Here is a 12,095-nt window from a genome sequence, read left to right as displayed (position 1 = left end):
GCGGGGGCGGGGGCGGGCGGGCGGCCGGGCCGGGGCGTGCGCCCTCGGGGGAGCCCCAGGAGCCCGGGACTCCGGGCGGGGGCCGTGGGGCGTCGCTCTCGATTTGGCAACACAAATCCGCCTGCGGGAGATTAGGCCGGGGAGCGGGGTCGGGGTGATGCTCGGCCCGGAGGACGCGGACGCGGACGCGGCCGGCGCGCGGCGCAGGAGCCGGCGGGAGCGGGGACCCGGCCGGGGCTCCGCGCAGCCGCTCGGCCCCAGCGCCCGCCCGCCCAGGCCCCGCTCGCGCCGCGCGCCCGCTCCTGCTCCCGCCTCCGGAGGCCCCGCATCCGCCGGGCTCCCGCGGCCGGGCCCGAGTTCCCGCGGGAAGGGGCCGCGCTTCTCCGGCTGCCCCGGCCGGCGCCCGGCCCTCGTCCGGCCCGAGCCGGGCGGCGCCTCCTCCCGCGCCCCGGCCCGGCGCCCCCACGCGCGCCCCTGCGCGGCCGAGCCCGGCGCCCTACGTGGGGGACGTGCCGGGAGATGCCGGGCCGCGGGGGCCTCCGCAGCGCCGCCGCCCCCCCGCCCCGCCCCGGCCCGGCCCGGCCCCGCCGCCGCCGCCGCCGCCGCCCCGCGCCGCAGAGGCCGCCGGCAGCCAATGGGCGCCGAGGAGGTGGGCCGGCCGGCGGCTGTCACCCTGCCGGGCACGGGCGCGCGGAGCCGGGGAGCGCGCGGGCCGCCGCCTCCCGGGCCTTGGGGGCGGAGCCGCGGCGGGCGGAGGAGGAGGAGGAGCCGCCGAGCAGCCGCCCGAGGACCGCTGCTCGCCCCGGCCGCCCCGCACCGCCGCCGGCCCCGCGCCGCCGCCCGCCCCGCCCCGCCCCGCCCGCGCCCGCGCCCGCCAGCATGATCGCCGCGCAGCTCCTGGCCTACTACTTCACCGAGCTCAAGGATGACCAGGTCAAGAAGGTGAGCCCCGCGCGCCGCGTTCCGGCATCCGCCCGCCGCCGCCGCCGCCGCCTCCATCCCCCCGGCCGGCCCGGCTCGGGCTGCGGGGCGTCGCTGCGGTGTCCTTGAGCCGGGCTCTGGATGTCGGGCGGGCGCCCGGGCCGCGCGGGGAGGCGCTGTGCGGGGCGGCGGGGCCGGTCCTCCGGGCCTGCAGCGGAGGGGCGGGGGCGCGCGGGCGGGGGCGCGGGGGCGGGGGCGCGGGGGCGGGCGCGGCTGGGGCGGCTGGGGCGGCTGGGGCGGCTGGGGCGGCTGGGGCGGCTGGGCCGGGCATCCCACCCCCGGGGCCCCGCCGAGAAGCCCGCGCCCCGGTCCGACCGGCTGCGGCGGCTGCTCCTGAGCCCGAGACCCGGGCGACCCGCCGGGCTTCCCGGAACGGGGAGGGGCGCGGAGGCCACCGGAAACTTTGCTCACAGGGCCTCGGGTCCGGAGCCGCATGTCTGAATGGAATTTTTTATTCCTCTCCGTGACCGCTCTCTTAAACTGTAATTTTCAGCCAGCGCAGGGAGCCGGGATGGGAGGCCGATGTTCTGAGCCGGGTAGAGGCCTTGACATGTATGCTTGTGACATGTGTGCACTCGCACTTGGCCGCATCTCCCTACCTGCAGGGCTTGCTGGCTTTGACGTCCCTCTCATAAAATATCTGTCCATTGGCAGGTCCTACAGGTCTGTCTGTCCCCTATGCCAGCTTTGCCACCGGGTTTTTAAGAAACAGCCGGGGCTGTGGGGAAGAGCTCCCATTTTATCAGTACTAGGCCTGGCACAGGCTTCTGACCCACCCACACCCAGCATGGGTGACATTACTGCTGGGGGAAAGCTGGGATGGACAAAGTCAGTCTGACTGGAGTTCAAACAAGGGACATACCTACAGGTGAGAGGCGGGAGTGTAAAGCCTAGATTTTTCTGCCGGGCCAGCCAGCAGGATGTTCATTCAGTTCTCTTCCTATCTCCTTAGGACAGCCCCGGCTGGCACAATAGGAAGTAGGCCTGCTGAGGGCAGTGACCTCATCAAGGTCACCTGGTGAGTGAGAGGCAGAGCCAGGGCGGGTCTCTCCCTCCCTCCACTGGGAGCTTGACAGGGGCTCCTCCTGGAAGTCAGCTGAGGGGGAGGTGCTAAGGCAAAGGCCCTGGGGACGCTGCTTGGATCCTGGGTCCTGTGCCAAGTGGGGACCAGAGTAGGGTACTTGGGAGGTAGGCCTGGAAATGTGTCACCGGCCCTCACAGCTGTAAGCAACGGTGACTCCCGAGTTGTCCGACTGTGAGACTCATGCTCACTGCTGTGCCACGCTGTGGAGCTTCCTTCTGGCCACCGAGCTCTGTGAGCTGTGCATGCATGCCTCTGTGCACATTTCACCTTCTCTCGATTGGTGGTGTGTGCCCTTGAAATTCTTCCCGTTTCACAGTGGGGAAGTTAGGGTACCGATGAGTTCACTGTCCTTTCCCTACCCATGGCACACACTATATAGCTCAAGACACTGGGGTCAGGGGGGACCCCAGACAGACCCTTCTAAGTTTCCATCATCCATCCTCACTGGCCATCACTTGTGTGGCCTCCAGGAGCTAAGTTGGGTCAAGGTTTGGACGGTACTCAGAATTATTTGATCAGGCCCTCGGTATTGACTGTGGCCCCAAAGCCGCCTGCTTGCTGTGGTGGCTTCCCTCAAATTCTATCCACCAGGCTCCTGGAGGCATCTCAGTGTGTGACTTCTGAATCACTTGGCCCCCAAATCCCTTCTGCACTGAGATTGGGATTCTGACATTCCCTCTCCACCCTCTTCTGGCGTCAGAACATTGCTAGAGGAGGGTCTTTAGGCCAAAGCTTCCACCAGATAATATTATTGGCGAAGGAGAGTTTTGAGGAGATGGCTTTCTTGCACCCCATGGGGGACCCTCTTGAACTGCTTCCCCAGGGTGTGTGTGTGTGTGTGTGTGTGTGTGTGTGTATTCCTGCCAGAGGGCCTGCATGATGGGCCGCATCGCACTGTCATCCTTGGGTGTGGTCTCCAGGAAGCTTCTTGGGCCTCCTGAGAGCCTAGTGGACGCTTGTTCCAGTGGCCTAGCCAGCTTTCCCCACCCCCACCCGTGCAGATGCTGGGGGATTGCATCTTCTCTCCTGGGACGGAAGACTTGATAGAGAGCAGCCCTTCCTACCCACCGCTGCCTGTGAAAAGGCCAGGTGGGGGTGCAGGACTCCAAGCCCTGTTCTTGCCGAAATTGGGCCCTACCTGTGACCCAGTGGGGACCCAGTGAACACAGCCCCTCGCCTGCCTACTCTGCCAGCGTGGGTAGCCATGATGATTCAGCCCTTCAGCCCTAGACAGGCTCCGGGGCTCTGGAGACAGCTGTGGCATCCCCCACTAACCTTCATTCGTTTTCTTGCCTTCTGGTCTGAGGGTAGGAGGAAGGAAGATGGGGATGGTGCCAGGGTAGGATTTTTCGGGATTGCTCAGGATACAGACGTGATCATGAAAAGGTTATCATTTCTCTCTCCATTGCCTATGAGACATGTCACTAATTCAATCTCATAAATATATCTGAGGTTGCAACAGGCCAAGAGTCTGCCTTCCCGGCATGGAGCCCCATTTACCAGACTGCATCTGCATGATATTGGTGAATGGGGTGCTGGGAAAAGCGTGTCCCGGCACTAGACTGAAATAAGTACAAGGCATATTTTCCTTTTACTCTTCTAGTGCTTTTAGGAGGAAAAGGAAGGCACGTGTGTGCTTGTGAAAGATTCCATTCATCAGAATCCCAGACATCTGCTAGTTCTGCAGCTAGAGGCTGGGTCCTTTGACCTCCCCGTAACTTTCAGCATGCCTGTCATCTTGCCTGCTTCTTCCTCTTGGCTTAGCTGTTAGAGCCTGGAGGAGGGTGAAGGTGCACATAGTGCTTTGTTTGGGAGAAGAAGATGAGCCCAACAAGGTGAGAGCTTGCCCTCTTGAGAAGGTCTAGCTTCCGGGGTGCCTGGCTGGCTCAGTAGGTAGAGCGTGAGACTCTCGATTTCAGGGTTTTGAGTTAGAGCCCCACATTTCGTGTGGAGATTACTTAAAAATAACATCTTAAAAAAAAAAAAAAAAAGGCAGGACTAGCTTCCTTTCCTCCAAGTTTGTCAGAATGGTGACCAGTGGTTTTTCTCTGAGTGGGATCCCTGTGACCCTGTATAATTCCCATTAGCAGGTGAACAAACAGGTGTGCTTTATCCAACAGCTGAACCCAGGAGTGCTTGGCCCAGGAAGGTGGGGGAGAGTATGCTAGCAGTTAAAGGGGTCCCCACGTTTTTTTTCTCAGAGCGCATGTGTCCCAGCTGCAAAAGCAAGCATTAAAAAAAAAAAATCCCCTTTCCTTATTGCTCAGGGGGTGAGAGAAAGGATAGTTAGAAAATTATAAAAAAGACCTCAGATATCTTTTGATCTGATGTTATACAAATGTCTGGTAAGAGCCTCACTCCTAGGCGAGTCTTTCTCTCATAATCCTTGTTCCCACTACCTTGGATGTTTTTCGGAGTTCTTCCCCCAAGAGAAGCCCTAATGCTTCATTTGGTTTGATAATTTGGGACTGTCGTGAGGGAGTAACCTGGGAAACCGGGTGGGTACCAGGAACTTTCACATCTGGCCATGCTGTGCTGTCCTCCCACGCTCCTGCTGTTTTCTGGAGATGGCATGGGCAGCTCTCTCCAAAAAAGACTGATTTGGTCCTGTCTCCGTGTGTGTCTGCAATCAGGGATTCCTGCTTGATAGAATTAGCCACTGGAGTCAGCTTGAGCATGCCTGAGGACGCCCCTGTGGATAGAGAGGCAGCCGTACACCTCAGAGCCTGCTGGCACCTGCTTATTTATTTGAGGACCTTTAGAATCAAGTCTGGTCTGGGAACTCAATAGTTTCTTTGGAAAACCTTTGAGTCCTTTATTATTTTGAGTCCTATGCTAGGCTGGGGTGACAACTATAAACTTGGTAGAAATGATCCCTGTTCTCCTGGAACATAAGTAATGGTTCACTGGCTTACGATAAGTGCAAAGCACAGAATGCTGTGAGAGCATTTAGGGGCCAGTGGTCAGATCGTGGGTGGGAAATCACTGGTTTAGGAATGGCTTAAGGCCAGGCTCTAGGTGTACACATGGGAATATTATACTTAGAAACTTTGTGAGGGAGAGTCAGATGGATAGTTCTCAAAATGTAGTTTTGGTTTCTCTTTAATGGTTTGTTATATCTGAGCATCCCAGAACACTTTATGGCAGTCATGTCAGGTATCAATCATGTGTGTGTCTGTCTGTCTGTCTATCTATCTATCTATCTATCTATCTATCATCTATCTAATAATACATACAAGTATGCTAACATGCTTGTGTGGATGCTTTCATTTCATCTTTCAAAAACCTCCATGAGGATGTCAGGACAGGAGGTATTATTATCCCTTGAGTGTCCCAGAGCAACACCTCCCCCTTGCAGTCCTGCCTCCTGCCCTGTGTGCTGCCGACCCAAGGCAGGGATTTTATTCCTCATTTAGAAACAGGGACTGGAGGTCCAATGGAGGGAGACATGCCTTTCTCAAGGTCTTAAGAAAATCTGGAATGGGGTCCGGCGGGCTATTTTTACTTACTCCCTCTGCTTCTTTCCTCTAGGAGAAAAATCCGTCTTTGTTGATATTAATGATTTAACTTGGAATCTGTATTTTAATTCTCTCTCCCACAAGTCAACACTTAGGAGTCAAATTTTATTATGAAATATTTGAGGATGGGATCCCTGGGTGGTGCAGTGGTTTAGCGCCTGCCTTTGGCCCAGGGAGCGATCCTGGAGACCTGGGATCGAATCCCACATCAGGCTCCCAGTGCATGGAGCCTGCTTCTCCCTCTGCCTATGTCTCTGCCTCTCTCTCTCTGTGTGACTATCATAAATTAAAAAAAAAAAAAAAGAAAGAAAGAAAAAAAATATTTGAGGATGCCTAAGAATGAGATTGAGATTAACAAACACCTGTGTACTCACCACTGAGCTTGAGAAGTTACAGACACAGTTACAATTACATTAGAGATTCGACTGAAAGCCCTGCATTCCCATCTTCTATCCCATTCTGTTTCTCCTTCAGAGAGCACCCCTGTCCTGATTTTGATGTTTATCATTTCCGTGCATGTTTTTATGCCTTTATTACATAGCATATATCCATAAATGGTATGTAGTGTTCCTTTATGCGGTTTTAAGCTTTTGTAAATGATGCTGTACTCTGTGTACCCTTCTGCAACTTGCCTTTTCTACCTCAGCCTTCTATATTTGGGATTTTTCCATATTGATCCATACAGCTGTGCTTCATCGATTTAAACTGCCGCTTGCTCTCACATTGTGTGAATACCTCACAATTTATACTTTATGTATTTTTTAAAAGATTTTATTTATTTGAGAGGGAGTTAGAGAGCAAGCGTGGAGGGGTAGGCAGAGGGAGGGGGAGAAGCAGACTCCCCACTGAGCAGGAAGCCCAACTTGGAGCTCCATCCCAGGACCCTGAGATCATGACCTGAGCCAAAGGCAGACATTCAACTGACTGAGCCACCCAGGGTGCCCCTTATCTATTCTTTTGATGGGGATTTGGGTTTCTACTGTTTGACACTGCAAACGGTGCCACAGTGATTTTTCCCGTGCGGTTCCCCGGGCTCTGGGCTGTATATCTGGGATGGAACTGCTGGGTGGAGGAGTGTGTGCATCTTCCCATTTTCAAGATTTTGTCAGATTGCCACCCCCGGGGATCCTGCCACTCAGAAGTTTGTACAAGTTCCTCCTGTTCCACACCAATCCCTGGTATGGTCCAACCTGTAACATGTTTTAGTAGATGATTTTTAAAGAGTCTGTTTCTTCCCAGTCATTTCCATTAACTTTACAGCACTCAAGCAGCAGTTTAAAATTAGCTATTTCCTAGTTTACCTTATCAAGCAGAGCCCTTGTTGCAAAGCTTCACTGAGTGAGGTCGACAGCTCTCACTCTGAGTGGCGCCAGCCCCATTTACTACTGCCGCTGGGCCAAGGAGGGGGAGCCAGGTGCAGGGAAAGGTGGGGAGGGCTCTTTGTGGCCCCTCGTGCTCCCGTGTGTGTGGGAATCCGTTGAACTTTTCCGGGAATTAAAAATGCACACGTGCTTCTGCCCGCCTGCCCTCTCCCTTCCTGGGTGGAGCTGACCCAGCCGCAGGCTGGCTTATCAGTCTCCTAAATGTGCCAGGCTCTGTTAGAGGACACTCAGGCCCGCAGCCTCTCTCAGACTATCTGCCGTAAAAGAAGAGGGTGGCCGTGCCCCACGGCAGGAAAACTGAAATGATGCAAAGTGTGCAGCCCAGCCCTTTGCAAACCGCTGTCCCTGCTCCGGGACAGAAAATGTCGGATCGCGTTCATCTGATTCCAGGCTTGGTTACAGGCCACAGACGCCGATACCTGGAGGGGACCTTGGAGGGGAGGGTGCATTGAATGCCGACTAGGGGGCCTGACTTTTTCCTAACACAGGCCTCATTTCATCATCAGTAGTAATACTAATGGAAGCCAACATGGAATGCCTGTCACACTCACTGCTGGGGACTGCCGAAGGCATTATATCCCCACGATGCCCCTGTGAGGGGGGGTTCTGTTATGATCACTTTTGGGTAAAGACCCTGAGGCTCAGATAGGAAACAGAAGAGCCAGCATTCAGACCCATCAAATCTAATGACAGAGCCCTGTTATTTTTTCAGTTGAGGTATAATACTTCTGTAAAACTCCCCATTTTAAAGTGTACAAAGTGGCTTCAAGTAGTTCACAAGGTTGTGCAACCATTACCACCATCTAATTCCAGAATATTTTCATCACCCCCCCCAAAAAACCCCATTCCCATTAAGCAGACACTCCCCATCTAACCCTACCCCCAGCCCCTGGAATCTACTAATCTGCTTTCTTTCTTCTTCTTCTTCTTCTTCCTTTTTTTTTTTTTTTTTTAATGGATTTACCTCTTCTGGACATTTCATATAAATAGAATCATACAATATGTGGCCTTTATGTCTGGCTTTTCACTGAGCATCGTATTTTCAAGGTTCATCCATGCTGTAGCAGAATAATAGTTGTATCGGTGTACCACTGTATGTTTATGCATTTGTCAGTTGATGGACATTGGGGTTATTTCCACTTGGGAATAATGTTGCTGTGAACATTTGTGTGCATGTTTTTCCTGTGTGGATGTATGCTTTCATTCCTCTTGGGCGTATGCACAGGAGCAGCATTGCTGGGGGAGCCTTGTCTTTATCCGCCTGGAGAAAGGCATCGTCCCCATTTAGAAGTGAGGAAAATGAGGCCCCCAAGGGGTGAAGTGACTTGCCAGAGACCACAGAGTTCGTTAGTAATAGGGACAGGAACACTACCTGGTCCCCTGACTCAGAAACCCATGTTCTTCCCACCATACCACACCCAACCCTCCCATTTTGTTGTTTAGGCAAACAGAGGCTAGGAAGTTGAGGGATGACACAGAGCTAGGCACAGGACCCCCCCAGATTCCCCAGGCCTTTTTCTCTCCTTCCCATCCTCCCCAAGACCAGCACTTTGGCTTTGCTTGCTCACCCCATGCCTCTCTTCCCTTGCTCAGCGTTGACTAACTCCCTCCCCTCGGGGAGGAAATTGGCCCAATAAAGTCTTAAAGTCTTTCACAGTGAAATGGTAGGGATTTCCTGTTTTTTTTTTTTTTTTTTTCTTTTTCTTTTTTTCAAATTTCTCCTGGTACTCTTTCTATTTGTCTTCCACCCCCATCCTTGTTTGCATTTAAAAGAGGACCCCCACCAAGGGCAATGCCTAACCTTCGAGAAGAACCTCTAATACTAGTTTCCTTGATTGGGGTTTGCCCAGCCCTGTTACTCAATCTGACCTCTTTCCTCTGGTGACTCCTGGTGCCTTCTCTGATGTCTCTTTGGATGAGTGGGAGGGGTGGAGTAGGAGACCCAGGCCACTGTCCTTGTCAAGGCACTACTGTCACCTGTGCAAAGTTCTGTTCTATGTAAATACTTTCACATGCTTGATTTCGTGGAGTCCTTCCAGCAAGCTTGGATGTAACCATTTCTTCCTCCGTTTTACATACGGGGCAGGTGAACCTCAGGAAGTGAAATTGATGTGATCTTGGTGGCCAGAGAGCAGTAGGACCAGGGTAGGGCCGCAGGTCTGTCTGACACCCGTGGGAAGATCTCGCCACACATGCAGAACTAGGACCGTGGTCCAGGGCTGTACACTTCCAAAGTGGTACATTGCAGTAGCCCTTGGTAGAAACCATCACCCAAGGCTCCCATAATGGGGGTGCTAGAGCTGCTGTCCAGAACAGGAGCCACTAGCCACACACGGCTACTGGGCACTTGTAATATGGTGAGTCTGATTGCTTTGGGATGTACTATTAAGTATGAAGTACACACAGGATTTCAAAGACTCTGTGTGACAAAAAGATAATGTAAAATGGCTCATTAATAATTTTAAAAGCATTGCTTAACCTGTGGGAATAATATTTGGGATATATTGGGTTAAATAAAATGTTATTAAAATTAATTTCATCTGTTTTTTTTTAATGTGGCTATTAGAAAGTTTAAAATGACATATGTAACAGAGCTCTGCTAGATAATGAATTTTATGGCTAAAGTTTGGGCAGAGACACTATGTAGTTAAAGTGGTGGGTTCTAATGGGTCCTTGGGCCTTACTGTCCTCACCTGTAGGATCAGGAGGCTGAAATCCATGATCTCAAACAGAGCCTTCTAGCTTGAGCAGTGTGGTGCTGGCCGGCAAGCTTTCTGGGCCTCAGTTTCTTTATTTGTCAGATGCAGTAAATGATTCCTGCCTTGCTGTCTGCTCATTTATCCGATTAGAGAAGGGATGTCGAAGCACTTGGAGAGCATACAGAACTGTATGAATGCCAGGTGTTGTCATTGTGGGTCACCCAGGACACACCTATAGGCACCGTGAGACGCATGGCCAGGGAGAGTAATCCACTGTGCCAGGGAGCTCCTACACCATGTATGAGGGCCAGAGGGCAGTTTTCTTTGTTGCTGTTTTACTCATGGCAGTGACTTGTCCAAGGTGATGGGAGGGATGGGGAGTGCAGCTGGAGGAGGCCTGAGGTCTACTCACATCACTGCCTATTTGCACCCCATGGCATTAGGGTCTGGTTGTCTCACAGTGAAAGCAAAACTGCAGTTTGGATACTCTCCTCTCTCTTGTCTGGAGGTACTTGGGGACGTTGGGAACTGTGAGTCTGGAGGCTGGCCCCAGCCCAAGCCATCCACCACAAGGCTGAGAATTAAGCCTGTTGTTCTTGCCCTGCCACATTCCAGGGTGGTTCCATTCCCCTTGACGCCACTGGGTACCTCCTTTATTTTGAGCTGGTTCAGTGTGACAGCTTTGCTCTCATCCTGAGCCAGAGCTTGGTCTCTCTCACCAACCAGGAAGCGCCTATTACTGGGTCTTAGTGGGTATGAAGGTCGCCAGGAGGACCTTGGGCATGACCTCAAGGCCCTTACTTGGTTCTCCTGGCAAGAGGATTCTGGGGAATGAGGGGAGGAGCGTCAAGCTTGGAGTCTTGAGCTGGAGCTGCACGGTTTTCGGGTGCTTGGGGCCTTTCACTTGATTTCATGGCCCCAGATGGAGGCCTATGTAAGGTGGCGCCCGCATGCCCACCGGGCAAGTGTGCAGATTGGATCAGGATAGGTTGGTGTGCCCAGCATGAGCCCTGTCCATACTCAATATCTCCTTTCCCCAGACAGTCTCTTATCAAGAACAGGGATCCCATCTTCCTCCTGATTTTTTGTGAGTAAACAGAAGTGTTGTATGAACAATGTGTAGTGCCCAGTCCATGCTCGTTGAGAGGGAGCTCGCAGTTCAGCTGCATAAAGATGGTGGATGAAGGTGAAGAACCCCCGTCAGGGCCCTGGGCTGCCTGAGGAAAAGAACCTGATAATGTTTTAACATGCCGAAGGGATCCTCCTGGCTCTGGTGATGTTTGCGCACGCCTCTTTCAGGAGCCTCTGAAGGGGAATTTATTTTCCCAAACACATTTCCTCTGGTGACTCCCAGGTATTTAGCCGTCTCTGGGAGGCCTGAAGAGTGGAGTGAGAATCTCGGTTATCTGTAGGGCTTTGTGTCCAAGGCCTCAGCCTTGAGATGCAGATGTTGTGGGGAGAGGGTGGTTAGAGAACTAGAGAACGCCCAGAACACTCTGTCCCTGAGGGAGAGGCTGTTGGCCCCATGTGGGTCCCCAGGAGGCTGTTGTGAGGGGCTGGTCCAGGAGACAGGCTGGGCCATTCAGGGAAGAGGATCCTCTGTCCTTATCTGAGCCAGCAAACCCTTCTGAGACCTCCCTGGCTAGGCGTCACCAGAGGCCTTCCCGCCCAGCAGGGCAGGCACCCAGGGCAGTGAAAAAGACACCCCGAGAGCTTGGCAGAGGACGTGAAGGGCCTGGAAGGCATGGTGCTGGTCCCCTTGGTGCTCACAGACTAGCTGGAGGCACAGATCATGTGTGTGTCGCTGCAGCTCCTGGGAAAGGCTCTGACACGGCCATGTGTCCACCAGGGCAAATTAATTCCTACATAGTGGACGCTGACGGCCGAGGGGATGTTGAGGACAGGAGCAGCTGGTATTGGGCGGGGCAGATCATGGCATGCCCCTCGGAGGAGGTGAGTCTGGAGGTGGACTGTGGGAGAAAGAAGGGGTGAGGCGTGGAGAGGCCCTTTTCGGGCTGAACCAGCAGAGTGGACCTGTGGATCTGTGAGGAAGGGCCTTCGGGGGTCGGGGGGTCAAGAATCATTGGTAGGGCCCCAGGCTGCCTGAGGGAAGGTGGGCGGGTGCTGGAAGATGCTTCCTCTGGGGAACCTGCAGGGTAAAAATCTCTCTTCTTGTGGCCACGAGGAGCTGAGCAGGAGCTGCCTTCCCAGGTGCCAAGAGCAGGGCTGGAGCCCAGGTTCCTTGGGCTGTCCCCCACAGCAGTGAGGTGGGGCTGGGCCCCCAGGAGCCTGGCAGCGGGGAGGAGGGGCTGGGACCCTGGCCGAGGGGCAGGAGGAGGGGGGCTAGGCCACTACATGCCACGGCAGGGGGATAACCTTTAGGCCCACTGTGGTTTCAGCTTCCCTCCCAGGGTTTTGCGAAGGGAGACGA

General features: G+C 54.2%; 1 protein-coding gene across 1 annotated transcript in view; it reads left to right on the top strand.

Moving 5' to 3' along the window:
* The first annotated feature begins 788 nt into the window (after positions 1–788).
* The window catches only part of HK1 (hexokinase 1), a 66,635-nt gene continuing 55,328 nt past the window's right edge, over positions 789–12,095 (top strand). Inside the window, exon 1 of the mRNA XM_041748461.1 lies at positions 789–942. Coding sequence (XP_041604395.1) covers positions 880–942 — 63 coding nt within the window. The 5' untranslated portion in view covers positions 789–879. The remainder of the gene's footprint in view (positions 943–12,095) is intronic.

The sequence above is a fragment of the Vulpes lagopus genome, chromosome 3 (genome assembly GCF_018345385.1).
Source record: "Vulpes lagopus strain Blue_001 chromosome 3, ASM1834538v1, whole genome shotgun sequence".
Classification (NCBI taxonomy): domain Eukaryota; kingdom Metazoa; phylum Chordata; class Mammalia; order Carnivora; family Canidae; genus Vulpes; species Vulpes lagopus.
Note: the sequence above shows the minus strand (reverse complement) of the source record. Positions and strands in the feature narration are given on the sequence as shown.